Source organism: Schistocerca gregaria, chromosome 5 (assembly GCF_023897955.1).
Source record: "Schistocerca gregaria isolate iqSchGreg1 chromosome 5, iqSchGreg1.2, whole genome shotgun sequence".
Classification (NCBI taxonomy): domain Eukaryota; kingdom Metazoa; phylum Arthropoda; class Insecta; order Orthoptera; family Acrididae; genus Schistocerca; species Schistocerca gregaria.
In genome coordinates, this window is record NC_064924.1 from 331,759,592 (window position 1) to 331,785,008 (window position 25,417).

Genomic DNA, 25,417 nt, shown 5'->3' on the forward strand with positions numbered 1-25,417 from the left:
TCCACACATTTTCTGAAATCAGGGAGTGTAACGAGATTCCATATTATTGTTTTGGTAGGCAACAAGTTCAAACTTCAGTTCCTTTAATGATTTTCCTGGAATTATCCAGTGGAGTCAGATGGAATAGTTAAAAATTACTTCTCACTCTCCTGTATAAGGTGAAGAGGTTGGGATGGTTGCAGAGTTAGTAAACATAAGTACTAACCTGTGAAACATCAAACAATTTTCTTGGTGGATGCTGTGTATCAGTGTGGCATGCCCTTTTTGTTCTGGTGTGTAGTATCTTACTAGCAACTGTAGGAAAAAAACTGTCCATCATGCCAGAACCCCTTGTGTAGAAATAGAGACTGATTGAAAAGTATGGTTTTAATATGGAGATAATCTAAGAGCCCGAAAACACTGCATTTGATTTTCAGTTAAACAACTTCCCTAAGTTAATGGGATCTGCATAATAATGTTGCTTGTAGATGCTGGCAATAGTAGCTATTTCTGGTTAAGTGCTATGGGAAGAAACTTAGGTGTTCAGAATCCCTGAGGACTAGTGTAAAAGTGTTGTTTGTGTGGTAGAGCCGCATATGTGCTGGTGTTTGATGGTGTTGATTAAATAAGTACACCTGAAAATGCATGAATCTCAGTGGAAAAATGACAGAAGTAATGTGATGGTTCTAAACATCAAGAGATTACATGGGCAGGGCAAGCAAATGGGTAGAATTGATATCATCAGATATCAAACTTATGTGGTGAAGATAGATCACAAAATTAATATTTCCCTAACACAGGTTCGTGTCTCAAGTTTAGAGAAGTTGTCAGCTGCTGCTTACATCATAGACAGGAATTTGATGACTGTATGCGACCATGTGTGGAGCATGGGGAGTTGTGCAGCATCCAGACCATGGTTCTGTCAACACTTAGCTGCACACAATAGTGGTGGAGCAAGGAGCTGGGCTACGGCACTGTTGGCCATTGTCTGGGTGGCAGGCTTATTGCTGCAGGCTCTGCCTTCTCATCAGCTGCATGTAGGTACTGATTCTACAGGCATTTAAATGCTGGGTGCAAATGCTCAATGGAAGTGGCTGTCTACTGTCAGTCAGTCAGTCAGTCAGTCAGTCAGTCAGTCCATCGATCATGAACACGATTCTTTCGTAATGATGTGGAACGTGTCAAAGTACACAAGATTCATTTATCCCAAATAATCATTGTTAGTCTTATATACGGTACAATTGTTAATGCTTACTGTATTTCTTTGGCCTATGTCTAAAAATTCATCTATGGAGTAGAAGGAGTTGTCATTCAGGAATTCCCTTAACTTACTTTTGAATGCCGATTGGTTGTCTGTCAGACTTTTGATATTGTTTGGCAATTGACCAAAAATCTTTGTGGCAGTATAATTCACCCCCTTTTGTGCCAATGTCAAATTCAATGAACGGTAGTGAAGGTCACCCTGTCTCCTAGTATTGTAGCTGTGGACTGTGCTATTAATTCTGAAGTGATCTGGGTTACTAACAACAAATTTCATTAGGCTGTATATATATTGTGAAGCTACTGGCAATATCCCTAATTCTTTAAATAATTGTCTACAAGATGATCTTGGATGAGCCCCAGACATTATTCTGATAACACGTTTTTGTGCAATAAATACCTTCTTTCTTAGTGATGAATTGCCCCAAAAGATGATTCCGTAAGAAAGCAACGAATGAAAATATGCATGGTAAGCTAACTTACTGATGTGCTTGTCTCCAAAATTTGCAATGACACTAATAGCATAGGTAGCTGAGCTCAATCGTTACAGTAGATTGTCAATGTGTGTCTTCCAGTTTAAATTCTGATCAATACAGACACCCAGAAATTTTGAACAATCTGCTTTAGCTAAAGATTTTCCCTCACACTCTATATTTATTTCCGGTGTTATGCCTTTCCCTGTACTGAACTGTATGTACAGTGTTTTTTCAAAGTTCAATGAAAGTCCATTTGCGGAAAACCACCTAATAACTCTTTGAAAAACATTATTTGCATTTTCCTCAGCTGATTCTTGTTTTTTAGGCTTGATTACAATACTTGTGTCATCTGCAAAGAGAACCAAGTTTGCATCTTCATGAATATAATTAGGCAAGTCATTAACATATATTAAAAACAATAAAGGCCCCAAGACAGAACCCTGTGGTACCCCATTCTTGATACATCCCCAGTCTGAATAATCTGATGCCCTTTGTGTACTATGTGGGTTTACTGTTTCAACCTTCTGCATTCTACCAGTTAAATATGAAGTGAACCATCTGTGTACTGAACCATTCATTCCATAGTACTTCAGCTTATCTAAGAGGATTTCATGATCCACACAATCAAAAGCCTTAGAGAGATCACAGTAAATCCCAATTGGTGATGTTCTACTATCCAGAGCATTTAAAATTTGGTCAGTGAAAGCTTGTATAGCACTATCTGTTGAAACACCTTTCTGAAAACCGAACTGACATTTTGTTAAAATGTTATTCCCACTAATGTGTAAAGTTACTCTTGAATACATTACTTTTTCAAACACTTTTGAGAAGGATGTCAGAAGTGAAATAGGACGATAATTGTTGATGTCTGTCTTGTCACCTTTTTTATACAAGGGTTTAACTATGGCATATTTCAATCTGTCAGGAAATATTCCCTGATTTCAATGAGCTATTACATATGTGGCTAAGAACTCGACTTATCAGGTGTGGACAAGATTTTAGTATTCTGTTGGAGATACCATCAGTTCCATGTGAGTTTTTATTCTTAAGTGAATTTATTATTTTCTTAATTTCAGACGGTGAGGTGGGTAGGATTTCAATTTCATTTGTTTGCACCGGGAATGCCTCTTTCATATAGAGTTCTGCCCTATCTGGTGAGCAGCTGGTGCCTATATTTTCCACTACATTTAGAAAATGATTATTAAAAATATTTTCAACCTGTGATTTTTCATTTATAAGCTTTTCATTGTGCTTAACAGTAATACTGTTGTCCTGTGACCTTGGTTGCCCTGTTTCCCTTTTAACTATATTCCATATTGTTTTAACTTTGTCATCAGATTTGATACACATATTTCTGGATTTTTTTATAACTTTCCTTAATATATTACAATATTTCTTATAATGGTTGAGCTTTTCTTCATCTCGACTTATTCTAGTGTCTTGGTATAGTTCCCATTTCCAGCTACAAGAAATTTTAATCCCTTTAGTCAGCCATGGTTTTTTTTTTATCAAGTTTATTTGAATTATGATTCACTAATTTCTTAGGAAAACTGTTTTCAAATATACCTACAAGTTTATCATGGAATAAGTTAAATTTAACATTTGCATCAGGTTCCCGATAAACATCCTCCCAGTCTACCCTTTTCAAGCTTTCCTTAAATTGTTGAATTGTTATATGGTTAATTGGACGTATTATTTTGTTTGTTTTTTTTCACATTACTGTATGGAGCAAAGTCATGAATTGAAAGTAGCTGTGCATCGTGATCAGAAAGCCCGTTCTTAATAGGATAGGTGCTTACTTCTTTTAATTTATCTTGGTTTATGAAAATGTTATCTATCAGGGTGCTACTGTCTTGTACAATACGAGTAGGAAAATCAATGACTGATGTCAGATTGTAAGAGCAAAGTAATAGTTCAAGGTCGTTCTTCTTGCTTGAGTGTTAAGAAAATCTACGTTAAAATCTCCACAAATGATAATGTATTTTCCCTTTTCTGACAGATAATGCAGCAAGAGATCTAGGTTTTTAAGAAACATTTGAAAATTTCCAAGTGGGGACCTATACACAGTCACAATTATGAATTTACCACTGTCCAATTTAAGCTCACAAGCGCATACTTCAATGTGCTGTTCTACACCGAATTTTGCGGTTTCTATGTTTTTAAAACTATGTTCCCCCTTAACATAAATGGCAGCTCCTCATTTCTCCATATTGTCTCTACAAAAATAAGTTGCTAGTTTATACCCATTAATATTTACATTTTCCATTTGTGTAGTTATATTATGTTAAGACAGGCACAGTACATCAACTTCTGTTGTATTTTTAATATTCTCAAAACAAATTATTAGTTCGTCTATTTTGTTCCTTAATCCCCTGATATTTTGGTGAAATATATTAACACAACTGTTTCCTCTACCTTTATTCGAACCATTTATTTTTTTTACCTTTAAGAGCTGCCTGTCTGGACATCTTGTTCAACCTAAAAAAGGTGCCCTTATGCCCTTTCGGGTCACAGGGGTTTTGCCTAGAGTGCTAGTGGCCCCCTTTAGACGACCTACAATTAAATCAGCTAATCTATCCTTCCCTAGACTATTTAGGTGCAGGCCATGTTGAGTGTATCCCCATCTCCCAATGCTACCAACAGGCACTGTATAAATGTGTGTTTTTGCACCGTCCAGCAGCTGGTCGCTCAACTCTCTGTTAACTCGCCATACAGAAGTGTTAACCGAGGGCTGATCGTAACGCTGCAATACCTCAACAAAACCCACATTCGTACATCCTGTTGCAGCTCCTATTTTATCCAGGTCACTCTTAATATCATAATTCCTATCCTTAGCCAGGCTGTTTCCTGCCCCACCTATTACTATCACCTCATCATTTTTGTCAAAGTCCCTACAGAGTGGTCCTATGTCTTCTATCACCTGGCTAAGCCTAGCACTTGGCTTAAACAAACTCGTGACCTGGTAATCTGCTCCTAATTTCTCCTGCACTAGTTGGCCTACACCCCTCCCATGACTTCTACCTAGCAGCAAGACTTTTCTTTTCCTATTACTAGATTTTCCCAACGTAATGCTGTTACCAATTTTAGTAGTCTGCTGCACCCTACTTTCAACTACTCCTGTTTTTGGCTCCTCCCTTCCTACTTCAGGTAACAAGGAGAATTTATTCATAACTGGAACTTCGACAACATCTACACGGCTGGTCCCTTTTCGTGATTTCCTTGTTACCAATTCCCATTTCCCGCAGTCTTTTCCCCCCTTTAACTTAGCTAATTCAGTTTTTACCGAATCTAGTTCAGCCTGAAGGGCACACATCTTTTCCTCCTGTTGTACGAATCTTTTTTCTATACTACAGAACCTACAGTTCCGTGGGAGAGCCAAAAGCATAATCTCGTCAAATTTCCCGCTACATGAGCCCCAATGAAAAACACCCCCACATCCCCCACATACCACACCCGATTCTATCTTCCTACGGCAGCTTCCACACTTAGTACTCATGGCAATGTACAGTAATAAAATTTAAACAATGATCTCTTAATACAACAAACTATATTCTTAAATCAGTAAGATAATGAACCTACAATGGATGTAATCTAACGAGCTACGTGAATTTAAACAATCGTTACCAGAAAGTAAACAAACGCCAAATGGAAAGTCTATGAACAAATAAGTTTGAATAATCTACAATCCGACGATAAAAAGTCTTTAATTATTGACCAAAGAAGTATTTAAGATTATAGGCGCAAAGTTAAGTAATAATAAGAAGTCTAAACACGCACGAAATTTACGCCTACAAATGTAAACAAACACTGACGAAAACCGGCCGTTTAGTAAAACCTTCTTTACGAGTAAAATACACTAATATTCGCGAAACCTTCAATACACAGTCTAACACACACGTTAATTTAACTATCTAAACTATAATTTACACTAAGTTTAATATTATTCTATTACTGAACACTTAACTTTTGCCAGAGCTCCGAAAGCACGCGCACCGCTTGCTGCAGGGCTGGCTCATCATATAAGGAGAGAACATTTTGAGGCTTGCGAAGTATTAGGACAGCATGTGATAAAAGTAAGAAGCTCCCTGTGAGGGCTTGGTGGTGAAATAATGAAAATACTACGGAGTTATAACCAATAACACCTTGGTGATGGATCTTACTAAAGGCGGTTGTTAGGCTGACATAAATGTATCAATAATTAATCAACAGTACTTTAGTTACTGTCACAGTAGGGTGTTGGAAGAGTGTCAAGCCAAACTGCTGGTGGTCCTGAGGCACAGGAAGGCTGGTAAGAAGAAACTTGAGCATAGATAGAGAGCAAATCGTTATTACTGGGGGACTGTATAGTCCCTGCATCTAACTGTTGACAAAAAAGGGCTCCATCTTGTTCACTAAACCTCAGCTTACACAAAACCAAGATCTTTCCACTAATACAGGATCACATGTTCAGGGTCAAAGTTTTCATTCACCTTTTCTGAATTTCCAATGTACCCTTCACTGAATGCCGGATAAACATCCAGACAATAGATAAACTAGTTCCATACTTCCAGAATGAGATTTTCACTCTGCAGCGGAGTGTGCGCTGATATGAAACTTCCTGGCAGATTAAAACTGTGTGCCCGACAGAGACTCGAACTCGGGACCTCTGCCTTTCGCGGGCAAGTGCTCTACCAACTGAGCTACCGAAGCACGACTCATGCCCGGTACTCACAGCTTTACTTCTGCCAGTACCTCGTCTCCTACCTTCCAAACTTTACAGAAGCTCTCCTGCGAACCTTGCAGAACTAGCACTCCTGAAAGAAAGGATATTGTGGAGACATGGCTTGGCCACAGCCTGGGGGATGTTTCCAGAATGAGATTTTCACTCTGCAGCGGAGTGTGCGCTCAGCGCTCAGCCCCAGGCTGTGGCTAAGCCATGTCTCCGCAATATCCTTTCTTTCAGGAGTGCTAGTTCTGCAAGGTTCGCAGGAGAGCTTCTGTAAAGTTTGGAAGGTAGGAGACGAGGTACTGGCAGAAGTAAAGCTGTGAGTACCGGGCGTGTGTCGTGCTTCGGTAGCTCAGTTGGTAGAGCACTTGCCCGCGAAAGGCAGAGGTCCCGAGTTCGAGTCTCGGTCGGGCACACAGTTTTAATCTGCCAGGAAGTTTCTTAGTTCCATACTTTTGCAAGCATAACTGGGGTTTCTGCATTCATGCTGTTGCTATGTGGTATCACCAAAAGTTGCTGGAATGAGAGGCACCTAGTCTTTCACACAGCTACATACAGTGGGTGGACAAAAATATGGAAATATCAAAAACACACTCCATTACAATGCCTAATACAGTGTAGGAAAGTGCTTCACATACAAAATAGCTTCAAGTTGTCTAGGAATGGCAAGATACAGTTACTGTATGGTTTTTCAAAATAGTGAAATGTTCAGCTAATGATAATGGAGGTGGATAGTGATCGCACACCCTCCTCTCCAAAGTAAACCACAGGAACTCAATAACATTGAAACCTAGTTCCTGTGATGGGCTGGGGAAATGTGACTATTCATCCTCTTACTCACAAAACCAGTCCCGGACAATTTGAGCTGTGGAAACAGATAGCTGTCATCTTGGATCACACCATCACCATTAAGGAAACTACATTGTACCATGATATGGACCTGATCAGCCAAAATGGTCATGTAATCCTTGGCAGCAATGCAACCTTGCAGACAAACCATGGGGGCTAATGGAATACCATGATAAGGCCACCTAAATCATCAAGGCATCCCCCGCCGTATTTCACTCTTGGGGTATAACCTCATCCAGAAGTTGGGAACAGTGTGCAACAAGACTCACCCAACCAAATGACTCTTCCATTGCTTCATATTCCAGATTTTATTACTTCAGCACCATGTTTTTTTGTTTCAGGGATTTGCATCACTGAAGAGTTGTTTTTGAATTCCAGCCACCCTGCAATTCCTTGCTTGTAGAGCTACCTTTGGGTTGTTCTGGTGCTGATGGTGTTCTTGAGTGTGATATTCAATTCTACAGTGACCTTTGCAGCTGTTGTCCACTTCAAAAACATGCACCATACGAGCACCAACAATTTCCCACATTTGAATTCATAAGCTTTGACATAGTGTGCTCATAAGTGCACGGAACTCTGCTCTGATGGTAGGTGTTTGCAATATTGAGGACATTGAACAGGTGCTGTTCATGGTCAAATGCAATAGCATAACCTGCAGGCTTGGGTAGCATCTGCATTTATGTTCAAGCAAGCATTTCTCGCAATGTTTCCACATTTTTGTCCAACCCCTATACAATGAGCTCAGGTGACTTTAGAAGTCAGTGGTGTTGTCCAGTATCCATACATCCCACACAGTTAATATGTTGTTGTGGCAGCTTGTTGTTAAAAAATGCTTTTTCATGCAGGTGCCAGTGTGGTCATGCTCTGTCCTGTTGAAAAGTGAAATTTTCACCATGCTTGTTGCTGTGTTATTGGCACCTCAACCCAGTGCACAATGGATAATAAATGAGTGAGCTAGCTGTATCAGAGATACCCCTATCAGCAGTAAGATGAACCAAGGTAAACTTTTGATTTCAATGGACAAATTAAAATCACCCCAAGGTTATAACTTCATTCATGTAGCACATATCGGCTTCTGAAATCAAGTGAATCTCTTTTCATACATCCTGTGTAACAGACCCGAGAGCCTTATATTCAGTATGCAATTGTTTTTGCTTTAAAGACAAGACATTTTTACTTTGACAGAATAAAACAAAACATTAACAGAACACAGCATATCCACTAGTATCTCCTATTACCTGGTAAATGTGCTCGGTAGGCCTCTAGAATGCATCTAGTGGCAAGCTCCAGTGATGCTCCTGTACCATTGGATAGCCCATGTATATACCTATAATTTCAGCTCTTATGACTCGTACTCTTGTAGGTTCTCCTGAAACATCTTATTACACAACAAAATATCCATTCTACAAAAAGCTAATAATGATAATGTTATAAAACCTGTGATTTTCCATTAGGCATCCCTTCACCTGTTCAAGGCTTAAGGTTAATAGGACTGTTGATTTCCTCACATATCCCTCCACTTAAACCACAGAGTGTGACTTGTGGTGTAATGAACAAAGAATTGTCATGCACTCAGTTGTATAATAGTCAGGTTGCCATGATAATAGCATGCCTGGCAATACAGTTACTGTGATAGGATCATTTAGATAGGCTTAATAATTTTGTGTTGTTTGACATCTACAGACAAATATTCATACCAAACAGCTCCATTGGATGGTAACACTCAACAGATCTATCAAGTATACTTAGAACACATCTGCTGCTTAACTGCATTGTGTACTCCAATATAGGTCCTTCACCCACTAAAATTAATATAGGTTTTTATATCTAGTAAAGAAAGTTCTGGCGGAATGTTAGAAGTTCAGAAGTAAAGGAGACCACTCAACAAATAGAAGCATTGAATCATCATGTGTGCACAAAAGAAAGAAAGAGCTAGAGCACTCATGTGAACACCCCCCCCCCCCCCCCCCCCCACACACACACACACACACACACACACACACACACACACACACACACACGCATGCATACCCATACATTGCACCTGTTGGATGCCCAATCTTGATTGTGACTGATTTAAGTCTGTATTTCATGATTTTTTTTCGTATTTATACTTGCGTATTACAAAAATATCTAGTTTAATTGAGTCGCCACATTAAACTTATCTCAAAAACGTACCATTTTTTGTACAAGAAGTTGTGCCAAAGTGTCAGGAAATGTCACGTCAGTGATATCTCATAAAAACCGTCAGTTTCACGTTATATTGATAGAAATCACAAATTTAACTTTTTTTTCACTTATTGTTTACACAGAATTTTCCTGTCCGTAGTTATTGAATCAATCTTATTTTCTAGCAGACTTTATGAAATAAACAAGGTTTGTACTTTCTGTGCCTCCCTCTCATTTGTCAGCCATCCTTCCCTCTGACCCTTCTTTCCTCTTCTCACCTAATTTTTCCCCCCCACACACTCCACCCAATACAATCCCTTGTCCCAATCAAACTGCACTGTTTGTCCAAAGTAGACAGCAGTGACAATGTAGCTGTTCAGGTGTATGTGAATTCTATTGGCTCTGAAGGCCTCACCTGAAAGCCTATCAACATTTTCTATCTTGTTTGCGTGTGTATCCTCCTCTGAATCTTTCAGATATGTGATGAATTGATATGCATGTGAGAGCATGCTTACTAATATGTTCCAAAATGCCACACATAGAAAGGGTATTTTCCTGTGCTCATACCTCTGGTTCTGTTGGTGATAAAAAGTTAGGATCAGTTGTTTTGGATAGCACTTGGGCAAGGACCCATTTGTACATCCAGCAAAAGGATCACCTTATTGTCACTATCCTACAGTACAGGGTTAAAGTATGAACATTACACACTTCCTCCTGCTTAGGCAAATAGAGGAGATTAGTTGGTTCTGTTTGCTTTTGATGTGGTCTGCAGTATGGATAAATGGGGCTTATGGAAGCACCATTAGTTCATGGAGAGTTCCTCGGAAAACTCCAACAAACTTTTTTTTACTATATTCTCGCCATCAACAGCAGACTGAAAGGATTCCAAGCTGGCTATGCACAGCAAATGGCTGAATTTTTTTCAATGTATTGCTAAGATCCTGATGTCGAACAACCTTGAAATTTTCTTGGTATCTTTATCGCTATCCCACATAAAGAGGTTCAAAGTTAGCCTACTTGTGTATATAAAATATGCACATAATATTAAATAGATTGGTTGATGATGGGTATACCTGTGATTTAATTAAACTGATGGGTATACTGATGAATTAATTAATTAGTTGATGCATTTGTGTAAATCTGTGGGCCGTTCCTGAGGAAACCCAAGAGCAGTGTTTTTCACCATTTTTCGCTGTAAGCAGTGGATCAAACCCCAGCTGCAGATTCCAAGATGGCTGTGTACAGGATGCCATTTTTTGGTGAACTTTTTAAAGGTGCTGAGAAAGATAAAATGAGGCAGATGGTACCTCACTTGTCAGTCAATCTTTTTCACCTTTCTTGTGCTCTGATGGGAGCATTTTTTCTGCTGGTTGTTATTTATGTATATGGGGTAGCCAAATGAAAAGGAGACAGATAGGGAAAAAATAAGTGTAGTTTATTATGTCAAAAGTAATCACCATAACTGTTAATATATTTTTCCCACTGTGTGAAGAGATGACCAATGCACACATGGAAAAAAAAAGTTGGTGGTTGTCTAGGGAACCATGATTGTATCCAGCATTCACCTCCTCATCGGAAGCAAATCAATGACCACAAATCTTTCTTCAGTACTCCAAAAATATCAAAATCTCATGAGGGAGAGGTCAGAACTGTATGGAGAATATGTAGGGGCTTCGCAGAGAAACTTTCGCAGCATATGCGAAACAAGTATGGCAACATGTAGGTGGGATAATCCTCCAACAGAATAATGCTCTGTGCCAACATTCCTGGGCGTTTGGACTTGATGGCACACTTCGGTATTTGCAAGGTTTCCACGTACCACTGTGCGTGAATCTAAATTGGACAAGGAGTTTTAGCTGTTGACTGGAGAGGGAAGGATTTGGCCAACTGGCCCCCATAAGTAAGTTAACATTTTCATGATATGGACTCATCGCAGGAACAATCTTTGCTCTTGCCTCCATAACCTTAACACCTACTTACAAATCCACATAACTTGGTCCATCTCAACTCGACAAGCTCCTTTCCTATATGTCTCTCTCTGCTTCTCAGGTGGACCCATAAATGTAGCTGTTCACATAAAGTGGACCAACTACAAACAGTACCTCCACATTGACAGCTGTCACCCCTTCCACATCAAAAAGTCTCTTCCTTAGAGCATCATCGGCCTTAGATGTCACACCTGCAGTGAAAAGCAGGAGTTGTCGAAATATATTGATAACCTTGTCAGAGCCTTTATTGACAGACAGTATCATATTTCCTATGCCATCTCCTTCTCTGAGACCAATAACTCTTAATCAGCAACCAACAAGCACTTTATCTTATCACCCAGTATCATTCAGACCTTGAATAGCTCAACAACATCCTTCACAAGAGATTTTTTTTCTATTGTCATACCCTGACATGAGGCATATCCTACCCATATGACTCAAGGTTGTGTTCCGCTGACCACCCAACCTACATAGTATTCCTGTTCATCCCGATTCCAATCGTGCTCCCACTCCTACACACCGTGGGTCGTCACCTTGTATAGTATTGCCGTGGCTGTGTTGTTTAGAAATATGGGCATATGGAGGTTTGGGCTGGTTGTGAATCATGCTCAGATAGTCTAATGGTAAGGTGATGATGTGTGATAAGCTGAAAGTCTGGGTTTGAGTCCTGCTCTGGCACAAATTTGCATTGTTATCATTCCATTACACAGCTGATGGTTGTCCATATTTGCATCTGTAAATAAATTTAACGTATTTCATGTCATTCCCTTGTGGTTGTCCCAGGTGCAAGACCTGTTCCATACACCCATTCACTACCTTCTGTCGCAGTCCAGTCACAGGCATTTCGTACCCTATAACAGGCAGTGTCACATGTAAAAGCAATCATGTTATACAGGGTGTTACAAAAAGGTATGGCCAAACTTTCAGGAAACATTCCTCACACACAAAGAAAGAAAATATGTTATGTGGGCATGTGTCCGGAAATGCTTACTTCCCATGTTAGAGCTCATTTTATTACTTCTCTTCAAATCACATTAATCATGGAATGGAAACACACAGTAACAGAACGTACCAGTGTGACTTCAAACACTTTGTTACAATAAATGTTCAAAAGGTCCTCCGTTAGCGAGGATACATGCATCCACCCTCCGTCGCATGCAATCACTGATGCGCCGATGCAGCCCTGGAGAATGGCGTATTGTATCACAGCCGTCCAAGATACGAGCACGACGTGTCTCTACATTTGGTACCGGGGTTGCGTAGACAAGAGCTTTCAAATGCCCCCATAAATGAAAGTCATGAGGGTTGAGGCCATGGAATTGGTCCGCCTCTACGAATCCATCAGTCACCGATTCTGTTGTTGAGAAGCGTACGAACAGTTCGACTGAAATGTGCAGGAGCTCCATCGTGCATGAACCACATGTTGTGTCATACTTTTAAAGGCACATTTTCTAGCAGCACAGTTAGAGTATCCCGTATGAAATCATGATAACGTGATTCATTGAGCGTAGGTGGAAGACATCATCAACAATGCCTGCCCAAACGTTCACAGAAAATCTGTGTTGATGACGTGATGATACAATTGTGTGCTGATACTCGTCAGCCTACAGATGTTGATTGTGAAAATTTACAATTTGATCACGTTGGAATGAAGCCTCATCAGTAAAGAGAGCATTTGCACTGAAATGAGGATTGGCACATTGTTGGATGTACCATTCGCAGAAGTGTACCTGTGGAGGCCAATCAGCTGCTGATAGTGCCTGCAAACATTGTACGTGGTACGGAAACAACTGGTTCTCCCATAGGACTCTTCATACAGTGACGTGGTCAACATTAACTTGTACAGCAGCAACTTCTCTGACGCTGACATTGGGGTTATCGTCAACTGCATGAAGAATTGCCTCGTCCATTGCAGGTGTCCTTGTCATTCTAGGTCTTCCCCAGTCGCCAGTCATAGGCTGGAACGTTCCGTGCTCCCTGAGACGCCGATTAATTCCTTTGAACGTCTTCCTGTCAGGACACCTTCGTTCTGGAAATCTATCTCGATACAAACGTACTGCGCCACGGCTATTGCCCCGTGCTAATCCATACATCAAATGGGCGTCTGCCAACTCCGCATTTGTAAACATTGCACTGACTGTAAAACCACGTTTGTGATGAACACTAACCTGTTGATGCTACGTACTGATGTGCTTGATGCTAGTACTGTAGAGCAATGAGTCGCACGTCAACACAAGCACCAAAGTCAACATTACCTTCCTTCAATTGGGCCAACTGGTGGTGAATCGAGGAAGTACAGTACATACTGATCAAACTAAACCGAGCTCTAACATGGAAATAAGCGTTTCCGGACACATGTCCACATAACATCTTTTCTTTATTTGTGTATGAGGAATGTTTCCTGAAAGTTTGCCCGTACCGTTTTGTAACACCCTGTGTATCAGCTATGCTGCAATTACTGTACAGTGTTCTTTGTGGTTGTAAGTAACCAGATGTCTACTCACATGAATAGGCACCACCAAACTGTGGCAAACCGCTAACATGACGATCCAGTTGAACATGCTGTGCATCACAACAGAAATGACTTGAACAGCTGCTTCACTTTGTGAGCAATTTGGATACTTCCATTCCAGCGCAAGTTTCTCTTAACTACACTAGTGGGAATTCTCTCTCCAGCATACACTGCAATCTCAGAATCCCCCTGGCCTAAACCTCTACTAACCTGTTTCCCCACAGTCGCACAATACCTTGACCCTTCTCTCTTCTGTCCACAACACTCTTCCGGTCTGGATCATGTACGACCTTCTACCGTCACTCTTCTTCCTCTCTTCCCCCCTTTTCCACCTCCCTTTCTCTCTTCCTTCCCTGCCTCCCTCCTCATATTCACCTTCCTCTCCTCCTCCCCCCCCCATTCCCTCCCTCTCCCTATGATTTATATGCTTTATCGTCTAAACTCCATGGTCTTGGTGGGCAGCTGCTGAGCCATCTGTGGAAAGACTTGAGTCACACTGCTCCACCACCCCCTCCTCACCTCATGTGTCCTTCTCTACCCCCTCCCCAACTACATCTGCTCAGGCAGTTGCTACTGAACAGTTGGTTTCACCTTGTGTGTGTGTGTGTGTGTGTGTGTGTGTGTGTGCGAGCGTGTGCGCGTGTGCGCGTGCTTTCACTAGAGAAAGAGTAAAAGCTCTGAACTTAGTATAAGTAGTTTTCTGTTGCCTGATTCTATGTTCATTTTACATATTATTCCATTGTATATATTTAATTGAGGAAAGGGATAAAATCAAGAGAAAAAATTATATTATTGTTGGGAATGGGATAAGACCAAGTGTATAATTGAAATGTTATAAGGTTGTCTTATTTACAAGCCAGCAAACATCTCTCTTTGTGATGTGTGTTTTGGACTTTTGGTTGATCTTACAGTTTTGATGATACTTTCTACATCCTTCCACTGCAAGAAAGACAGACATGGAACAAGAAGAAATTGTAGCCCGTTTTTTCCCCATTCGTATTTCTTGCTGTATTACAGAATTATTCTTAAACTGCGAAGAATAGAGAATAGTGATGGCTATGTATGAAGCAGAATTTTTGTTTTGTGAATTTTTATGAAATTTAATTTTTGATATAGTTTGATTGGGTTTTCTGTTCTTATGTTCTTGCAGGCTGGATTAAACAAACCTGAAGCGCACAATCAGGCTAAAGCAGTACTACTAGAAATGGGGCACTTCTTCCAGGTCCAGGTACGCATTACATTTTAGTCATTGTTATTGAAGTGATGCTGTTTTTCTCCAATAAGTAGAGCATTATGTATCTGGAGCTCAGGGACTCCAGGCAATGCTAGCATATCAGATAGACTAGCAATTAGTTTATGAACTTAGAGAATGTGTCCATATACATGTTTGACAATTATTGTATTTGTTTATTTGAAAATGATTTTTATTTTATTTTGTTTTTCACCTCTTCACATCATATAGGATCTGTGGAATGACTATTTAATATAAGCATATAATATCTTTCATAAAATATGAACTCTGCTTTTGCATCTTGGCAGGGATCTCCTCAGTACGAGTCTTTGGAGTGAACAGTGTACGTAGTTTAGTTTAACCATGAGCTCCAAGCTAGTCACATAATTCCAGAACTTACAGTTTTCAGTTTTGCTCTTTGTACCCTTAGCCACCACTGCTATAGATATCTCTGGGTTTTCTCCCTTCTTCCTGTCTTTCTAATTGGTTGTTTCTGTGATTAATGTAGTGACACTAAATTTGGAAGCACGAGGATTGGAGTTCAGATCCTCTTATGTTAATATAAAAACAAGTCAATGTTCAAACAAATTCTTTCTCCCTCTTTAGGATGACTATTTGGATTGTTTTGGTGATTCTGATGTTACTGGAAAGGTTGGAAGTGATATTGCCACAGGAAAATGCTCATGGCTGGCTGTGACAGCTCTGGAACGAGCAAACCATCAACAGCAAATAGTGTTTAAGGTAAGATTCTTTAATCGTATTGAAACCTTGCCATATATTTAGTGTTTCTTATTTATATATGATTGCCATTCAGTCAAATTCATCAGTATAGTGTACAGAAATGTAAAATATATCCCTGAAATACTGTTTGAAATCACTATACTGCTGTATACGTGTTGCACTTTAGTACTGTTCAAGTAAATAAATAAACTGAGGTAGAACAACTGTTCTAGGTAGAGGAGAATTTCTTCTAATTGTAGAGATAAAGATTCACATTAACTCCCTTAACTTCAGTGTTTGCAGCGTAATCACTGGTTTCCTCGGGCTAAATGGTATAATCAATTTAGTGTAAAAAACAAATTTGAGAGATTCCACACGTATGAATAACCACTTTGTGAGTAGAATCAAAGCGTAAAACAAGTATGCAAAGCAACGAAGCTATTACTGCTGTGCCAACAAAAAATACTGTGGACGTTAAGTGAGCTTTGCGCTATGCCGTATGGTTGAAGCTGGAGATTTCCACTGGCAAGGAATGTAATTTAGTTTGAATGGAAAGATCAATAAATGTACCTTGGAGTATAGTTATCATGTGCTGGCAGCTAACATAAAGTGTCATTTAACAACGAGATCATGCATGAATACTGATAATTTAATGTTACTTGTGTAGATGTACAGATAATAATAAATCTGGGATCGTACAGATAGTACAAAAACTGCGGGAAAACTGAACTACAAGCTTCTCAAAATCCTTTTGCAAAAATTAAGCCTCTTTGTTAACCCCAATCACCTTTTTTATTCAGATGGTGGAAGGAATCATAAAATTAAATTTTAAATACCAATGTAACTTTTGTATATTATGCTTCTGTATTCCAGAACTATTAACTTTTAATTTGTGTGTAAAAAAAAGAAAAAAAAGGTAGTATTTAACTGACATTTATAGTACATATTCAAAGTACAGATATAAATTTTCCAAGAGCCACCGAAATAGAAATGTTTTATTATGTTCATTATTAACAATTGTGTCTCTGGTGTCAGTAGTCCCAGTGCCAACATTTTAATGGAAAAAATTTCACTTACCTTTGGTGTACCATTTACAAATATTTCGATAAGCAGTAACATTAGTTGCAAATATAATAAAGAAAATTTCCATAAGAACTAAATATATACAGAAATAACAAGGTCTATGAAATGTTCTTGAATTAACATAATTTAGATGCAGGCAACATTCACAAAAGTATTGCATTTGATTCATATGTATGCTTATTTTAAGTGAATTGCTAGCAATAAGTACCATATAACATATCCCCAATAAATCATACTTGCAGTATTAGTGTCTTGTGTTGTCAATGAAAGTGGTGTATTATGTCATTTACAAAAAGTGAAATGAAATGAAGTGTTACCCAGTTTAATCACAATAACCCTCACACAGCATATGAGCAAAATTCTGATATCATCATAATGAAACTGCCCAATGTTCATTCTTGAGTATAATATAATGTTTATGGAAAAAGTAATTTCTGCATAAGAAATCTTTATTTAAAAAAAGTCTATTTTAAAATCAGTAATTGTGTATGACCAGTATTATCTTCTGATGTTAAATATTATGCATAAACTGTAAATAAGAAATAAAATTAAAGTATCCTGAATTTACATTTCGTGACATTACATTGATGTAATAGAGCCAGAGAAGGCTACAAATTTTTTCAATTATCTCTGGTGGAGACATGAGGGTTCTTGCTTTTTGCCAGAGAGACAGGGCTTTCTATCTTTGGTTAAGATTCCTTGCTCTAAGGTTCATTTTCTTTCACACTCCGAGCATATATGGCATCCATTACACTACCACAATTCATTTGTGTCATGTATTTCACATACTAGAATACATCAGCTCACATATTCTCTTGTATAACGTATTCTCATGTATAACAGGCTTTTAATTACTGAACCTACACTACAGAAGGTATCATTATCATATAAGTTTTCTCATTAGTGCTCAGATATATGCAATGTAGATTTCCACATTGAACATCATAAGATAATTGGGCTTGAAATAGAACTTTTATAGATTGTTGAGCAAATATAGCTTTCCTCATACAAAACTCATCTTTGAGAACAAGAACATAGTTTATACCGAATTCTGCATCATCTACATCACTCCTAACATCAATAATGCCTACTTAATCATTACAGAACCTAACTACATTCTCATAAGTCCTAACTACATCAAACACACAAGTTTTCAATACTATTGACAATATTAGACTCAGTTCACATTCTTGACTACATTTTTGGTGTTAGCAAGAATATTCTTAACATTAACTTTACATTCATATCTGTTTACTGCCTATTTTTCTATTACTAAGTCTGATTTCATTGATCAGTCTAGATTCTGCTTAAACCATTTTCCTTTGTACCACTTGTACTCATAACATTTTCAGTCCTTACCCAAGACAACAAATTTCGTTTTACAATATTTTTATTTTTTCCCTTTTAGACTGTTCAAGGGTGACAGTAGTCTGTTCTTTACTTTCAGTAATTGATTGTTGAAAAGTTTGAAATTGTTCTGAAGTTATCCAGTTATCAACTGGCTCACTTGTCCTCTGCTATGTAACATAAACTGACATATCATCACAGACATCTTTACTGAATCTAAATTCCTTTGTTCTGTCGTGCCATTTCTTCCTCTTGTTTAATAGTAGTGTCTATATCCCCCAAGTCCGGAAGACATGACTTTCTCTTCCTCTGATTCTATTTCTGTCATGGTTATCAGTTCACTTCTTGCATTTTAAAAAAGAGTACTACACTATTTAATGGTTTTATATCTGTGGTACTTATCATCACATGTCACAGTTTGTGGTTACAGTCATCAGTGTTGCATGTTTAATCCATTGTTGTTTTCATGTGTGTTTCAGTACATGTTAATCTGATGTGATTCATGCAACATACTCATTTAATTAGAATACATTTCATTTATTTACCCTTGCTCTGATCCAATACCCTCTTATTATTGCTGCTTGAAAATAATTGTATTATTATTACTTACTAAATCTTAGTAATTGCCTATGTTATTTGGTTGCATTCAGCTTTCTCATACTTTGAGATGGAAAAAGTGGAAAAATTAGAAAATATATTTTTTATACTTTATAAAAAGTAAATATTTCTTCTACTTGCCTTGTGCTGATTGTCCACTCTTTGTCATTCTCATTGTTGGCATAGTTATCTTTTGGGGATTGCTTTTTGCAAAAAGAGGATTTTTCTAGGTATTGAGTAGTTCCACATATAATTCATAAATTAATTTGTCACAGGCATTTAAATTAGTTCTTCCATAAATTATATTCATTCTTTTGTTAATTTCCACATCATCTTAATACTTTTTATACACAGTACTTTTTCAATGCATTCATACAACACACACTCAAACATACAACTACTGCTGTGCCACAAAGCTTTATAGCAAAGAGCATGTGGAAAATTTACTCTCAAGTCATTGACAGTTTTTCAAAAAGTGATTTTTTTATAGGATTTTGAATTAAATTTGCAGGATTAACATAATCTATTTGTGTTAAGTTTTAGACTTCTTTAACTCATTTTTAAAATCTTGTTTGCTATTAACAATTGTGCACATATCTTTGATTTCAGTAGTCTCAGTTCCAATATTTTAATGAGAAAAGGATTTCACTTGTCACTGTTTTTCGTGTTATCATATACAAAAGTTCTAATTATCAGTGATACAGTGATATTAATTAATAATGTATTATAATAAAGAAATTTCCCAAACTGCAATTTATACAAAATATTCTTGAGTTAGCATTATTTAAAGGCAGACACATTTTGTATTGATACATATGTGTAATTAATATAAATGGCTTGCTACTAGTGAGTAACAAAACAAAGACCTGATAAATTGTACTATATATGCCCCCCCCCCCCCCCCCTTTCTCGTTGAACCATGGACCTTGCCATTTGTAGGGAGGCTTGCTTGCCTCACCAATAGAGATAGCCATATTGTAGGAGCAATGACAACAGAGGGGCATCTGTTGAAATACCAGACAAATGTGTGGTTCCTGAAGAGGAGCAGCAGCTTTTTCAGTAGTTGTAAGGGCAACAGTCAGAATGATTGATTGAACTTGGCCTTGTAACATCAACCAAAACAGCATTGCTGTGCTGGTAGTGTTAACAGCTGAAAGTAAGGGAAAAGTAAAGCTGTAATTTTTCCCAAGGGCATGCAGCTTTACAATAGGGCTAAATGATAATGGCGTCCTCTTGGGTAAAATATTCTGCATGTAAAATAGACTCATTCGGACCTCTGGGTGGGAACTACCCAGGATGACATCATCAACAGGAGAAACAAACTTGGCATTCTAAGAATTGGAGCATGGTCAGATCCTTTGATCGGGCAGTTAGGTTAGAAAATTTGAAAAGGAAAATGGATAGGTTAAAGTTAGGTATAGTAGGAATTAGTGAAGTTCAGTGGCAGGAGGAATAGGACTATTGGTCAGGTGAATACAGGGTGGTAAATAAAAAATCCAATAGCAGTAATGCAGGAGTAGGTTTAATAATTAATTTAAAAAAATAAATAAATTGGAATGCGGATAAGCTACTGCGAACAGCGTTGTGAATGCATCATTGTAGCCAAGATAGAAACAAGCCCACACCTACCACAAGTTTATGTGCTGACTAGGTCTGCAGATGGTGAAGAGATTGAAGAAATGTTTGATGAGATAAATAAATTATTCAGACAGTTAAGGGAGACGAAAATTTCATAGTGATGGGGAACTGGAATTAGATAGTAGGAAAAGGAAGAGAAGCAAAAGTAGTAGGTGAATATGGGTTGGGGGTAAGGAATGAAAGAGGAACCTGCCTAGTAGAATTTTGCACAGAGAATTACATAATCATGAGCTAACACATGGTTTAAGAGTCATGAAAGAAGGTTGTATACGTAGAAGAGACCTGGAGACACCAGAAGGTTTCAGATTGATTATGTAACAGTAAGCTAGAGATTTAGGAACCAGGTTTTAAACAGTAAGACATTTCCAGGGAGAGATGTGGACTCTGACCACAATTTATTGGTTGTGAACTGTAGATTAAAACTGAAGAAACTGCAAAAAGTTAGTAATTTAAGGAGATGGGACCTGAATAAATTAAAAGAACCAGAGTTTGTAGACAGTTTCAAAGGTAGCATTAGGAAATGATTGAAAAGAACAGGGGAAAGGAATACAGTAGAAGAAGAATTTGTGGCTTTGAGAGATGAAATATTGAAGACAGCAGAGGATCAAGTAAGTAAGAAGAAGAGGGCTAGTAGAAATCCTTCGGCAACAGAAGACATATTGAATTTAATAGCTGAAAGGAGAAAATGTATAAATGCATTAAATGAAGCAGGTGAAAAGGAATACAAACATCTCAAAAATAAGATCAACAGAAAGTGAAAATGGCTTACCGGGAATGGCGAGAGGACATGTAAGGATGTAGAAGCATATATCACTAGGGGTCAGATAGAAGCCACCTACAGGAAAATTAGAGAGACCTTTGGAGAGAGAGAGAGAACCACCTGTATGAATATCAAGAGATCAGATGGTAAACCAATCCTAATCAAAGAAGGGTTAGCCGAGAGGTAGGAGTAGTATATGGAGCGTCTGTACAAGGGCGATGTACTTGAGGGAATATTATGGAAATGGAAGAGGACATAGATGAAGATGAGATGGGAGATTAATACTGTGTGGAGAATTGACAGAGCACTTAAAGATCTAAGTCAAAAAAAGGATCCGGGAGTAGACAACATTCCGTTAGAATTACTGATAGCCTTGTGAGAGCCAGCACTGACAAAACTCTTCCATCTGGTGAGCAAGATGTAAGAGACAGGTGAAATACCCTCAGACTTCAAGAAGAATATAATAATTCAAATTCCAAAGAAAGCAGGCGGTGACAGGTGTGAAAATTACCAAACTATCAGTTTAATAACTCACAGTTGCAAAACACTAAACAAATTCTTTACAGATGAATGGAAAAACTGGTAGAAGCTGACCTCGCGGGAAGATCAGTGTGGATTCCGTAGAAATATAGGAACCTGTGAGGCAATACTGCCCCTACGACTTACCTTACAGGAGACGTTAAGGAAAGGCAAACCTATGTTTCTAGCATTTGTAGAATTAGAGAAAGCTTTTGACAATGTTGACTGAAATACTATCTTTCAAATTCTGAAGGAGGCAGGGTCAAATACAGGGAGCTAAAGGCTATTTACAATTTGTACAGAAACCAGATGGCAGTTATGAGTCAAAGGGCACGAAAGGAAAGCGGTGATTGAGAAAGGAGTGAGACAGGGTTGTGGCCTACCTCTGATGTTATTCAAAATGTGTATTGAGCAAGCAGTAAAGGAAAAAAAGAAACATTTGGAGTAGGAATTTTAATCCAGGGAGAAGAAATAAAAATATCAAGATATGTTGATGACATTGTAATTCTGTCAGAGACAGCAGAGGACTTGGAAAAACAGTTGAACAGAATTGACAGTGTCTTGAAACAAGGGTATAAGATGAACATCAACAAAAGCAAAACAAGGTTAATGGAATGAAGTCAAATTAAATCAGGTAATGCTGAGGGAATTACATTAGGAATAGACGAGTTTTGCTATTTGGGGAGCAAAATAACAGATGATGGTCGAAGTAGAGAGGATATAAAGTGCAGACTGGCAATGGAAATAAGTGTTTCTTAAGAAGAGAAGTTTAACATCGCGTACAGATTTAAGTGCCAGGAAGTCTTTTCGGAAAGTATTTGTATATGAAAGTGAAACATGGACAACAAACAGCGTAGAGATGTAGAGAATAGAAGCTTTTGATGTGGTTCTACAGAAGAATGCTGAATATTAGATGAGTAGAATAGTAGATCACATAACTAATGAAGAGGTACTGAATAGAATTGGGGAGAAGAGGAATTCGTGGCACAACTTGAGTAGAAGGGATCAGTTGGTAGGACACATTCTGAGGCATCAAGGGATCACTAATTTGATATTGGAGGGTAAATGTATACACTAAGCACATTCAGAAGGATGTAGGTTTGCAGTAGTTACTAAGAAATGAAGAGGCTAGCACAGGTTAGAGTAGCATGGAAAGCTGCATCAGACCAGATGTTGGACTGAAGACCACAACAACAACAACAACAACAACAACAACATGTAAGTGTATCAAGTTGTTCATTATGATGGTGTATTGTGTTGTTTACTAAAAATTGATGTAAGGCAATGCCCAATTTCATTAAAAACTTCGCGTTACTAAAGCTCACATCCACATCTCAGTCCATATAAAACCAACCCTTCCACATCAAACTATCCCTTCCTAACAGGTTAGGCATCCATACATATGTATCTGCTGCACCACTGAATATCTCAACACCTACACCAACATTGTCTCACAGGTCTCCCACAATTATCCCACAGATCTCATTCACTGGAAAGTATCCTCTCACACCCACACTAATGCAGTTGCCATTTCCAAAAAAACTCAGTAGCACCCCTATTGTCCCCTTTGACTGTTCAGACCTTGAATGCCTCAATACTCTACTCCACCAAAGCTGTGAGTTGCTCGAGTCAAACCCTGAAATGAGATCCACATTTGCTCATATCCTATCCCCACTGCCCACCTTTGCCACACACCACCCTTGTAACCTCATAACATCCTAGTCAAACCTTACAACATTCACAAACCATCATCCCAACCTCAAGATTCCTACCCATGTGAGTACCTCCAGTGTAAATCTCTTCTCCAACCTCACCATTGATAAATCCTATAATGTCAATGGCAGAGCAACTTGTAAAACGGCATGTTGCAAATCAACTGTTTCCTTTTTCTTTTCATCTTTTTTTGCTATAAGTCTTAATTGGTCTATACATTTGCTTCCTCCTAAACTATCTTTACTTCTCACTCTGTCTGTATCATGTCTTGACCCATGGACAGCGCAACAGCATTGACAAGAATTCCCCTGATCCCACTATGCTGAAGGTCTCACTAAGCCCCCAAATTCAGGCAATATCCTCTGAACCTAGTCCACTGATAGATTCCCATGCCATATCATCACACATCCCGAATCCTCTCACCACTCCCAAGAGCCAACTACAAATCCTGGATCACTCTTATAAAACACCCTTTCCCAAACCTTTGCACATGGTTCATATCCCTGTGGAAGATCTTATACCCATGCAGCAGTTCCTGCGCCAGTCCCATCACAGGCTTGTTCAACTCTGTAAAAGGTAGGGCAGCATGTGGAAGCAGTCATGTTGTACACCAGCTCAGCTGCAATTTCTGTCTGCCATTTTATACGCACATGACCACCAAATAGCTGTCTACCTGAATGAATGGCCACTGCCAGACTATGGCCAGGAAGATTGTTTGCCATCCAGTGGCACAACACACTTCAGAGCACAACATGCTCTTAATTTCAATTGCTCCTTCACAACGCGTGCTGTCTGGATCCTTCTGCTAAACACCAGCTTCAAAGAGAGTTATCCTTGCAACACATTCTTTGTTCTTATAATCCTGTATTCACTATTCACTATCCACTTGCCATAATCCTGTATTCACTATCCACTTGCCTTCATCTCCGCGCACTTGATCTGTACTAAATCTTACTATACTTGTATGTAACTTAGTGATCAAATCTTCATCTTGGACCTTTATACTTGTGACAACGGCCTTTAATTCAGCAGGTACTTGTTCTCTAAAGGTTTCAAATAAATCTTCTATAAATTGCGTCATACACTGAGTGAACACAGCAAACATTTACAAAGTACTCATTGTAGGACTCATCTTCTCTTGCCAGCGACTGTCTCTGCATACCCATTGGAATGTTATATAAATGATTTTGGTAATCAAAACACCTGATTTGCCGCACAAAACAGATCACAAAAAAGGAAAGAAATTGAAGTTGGGTTTAATACTGATCACCAAAATTTCTTGTGTAGCTCATCGTGTCGCAGTGCTGATGAGAAGCTGGATTGCTATGATGGGCAAACTGTGTTACTGGAGGTTGGAGAGTGGCAGATGCTGCCATTATTGTCACTTATTTATAAGTTATTCAGTGACACACACATTCGTTTACTTCATAGTAATATTTCAGCTATTGCCAAAGTTGCTAAGGACAACAGCAATATTTGTCAATGAAGTCTTCCTCCAATAATTGTTAATTTCTACTTGATTAGTATTTAATATACTCTTCTTATTCAGATTTTGTTGATTTTCCAGCACAAAAGTATTTTAGATTCTGCACTTGGATTATCACAATGACATATTCCCTTATGTCTCAAATAGTGCATGTGTTCAGATTGCGATTGATGTTACTATTAAACTTTGAATTGCTGCCACTTGAAATACTGTTCAGACACACCGTGGAGTTCTTCTTGATATGGACTTTGTCACCATTGCAACCTATCTTACTCTGGATTTTGTAAACTGTTATCAAGTCCCAACAGTTTACCAAATAACAAAAAGCACTTCTGCCCAATGCATTTATAGTGAGTCTTCAGTTACAATGTTGTTTGCAAGATAA

At 38.5% G+C, this 25,417-nt stretch overlaps 1 protein-coding gene across 3 annotated transcripts in view; it reads left to right on the forward strand.

The window, feature by feature from the left end:
* Positions 1-25,417, forward strand: part of LOC126272194 (farnesyl pyrophosphate synthase-like) — a 53,437-nt gene that overhangs the window by 22,971 nt on the left and 5,049 nt on the right. For all 3 annotated transcript variants that reach the window (XM_049974872.1, XM_049974873.1, XM_049974874.1), the window contains 2 exons: positions 15,089-15,166; positions 15,776-15,910. In XM_049974872.1, coding sequence (XP_049830829.1) covers positions 15,089-15,166; positions 15,776-15,910 — 213 coding nt within the window. The remainder of the gene's footprint in view (positions 1-15,088; positions 15,167-15,775; positions 15,911-25,417) is intronic.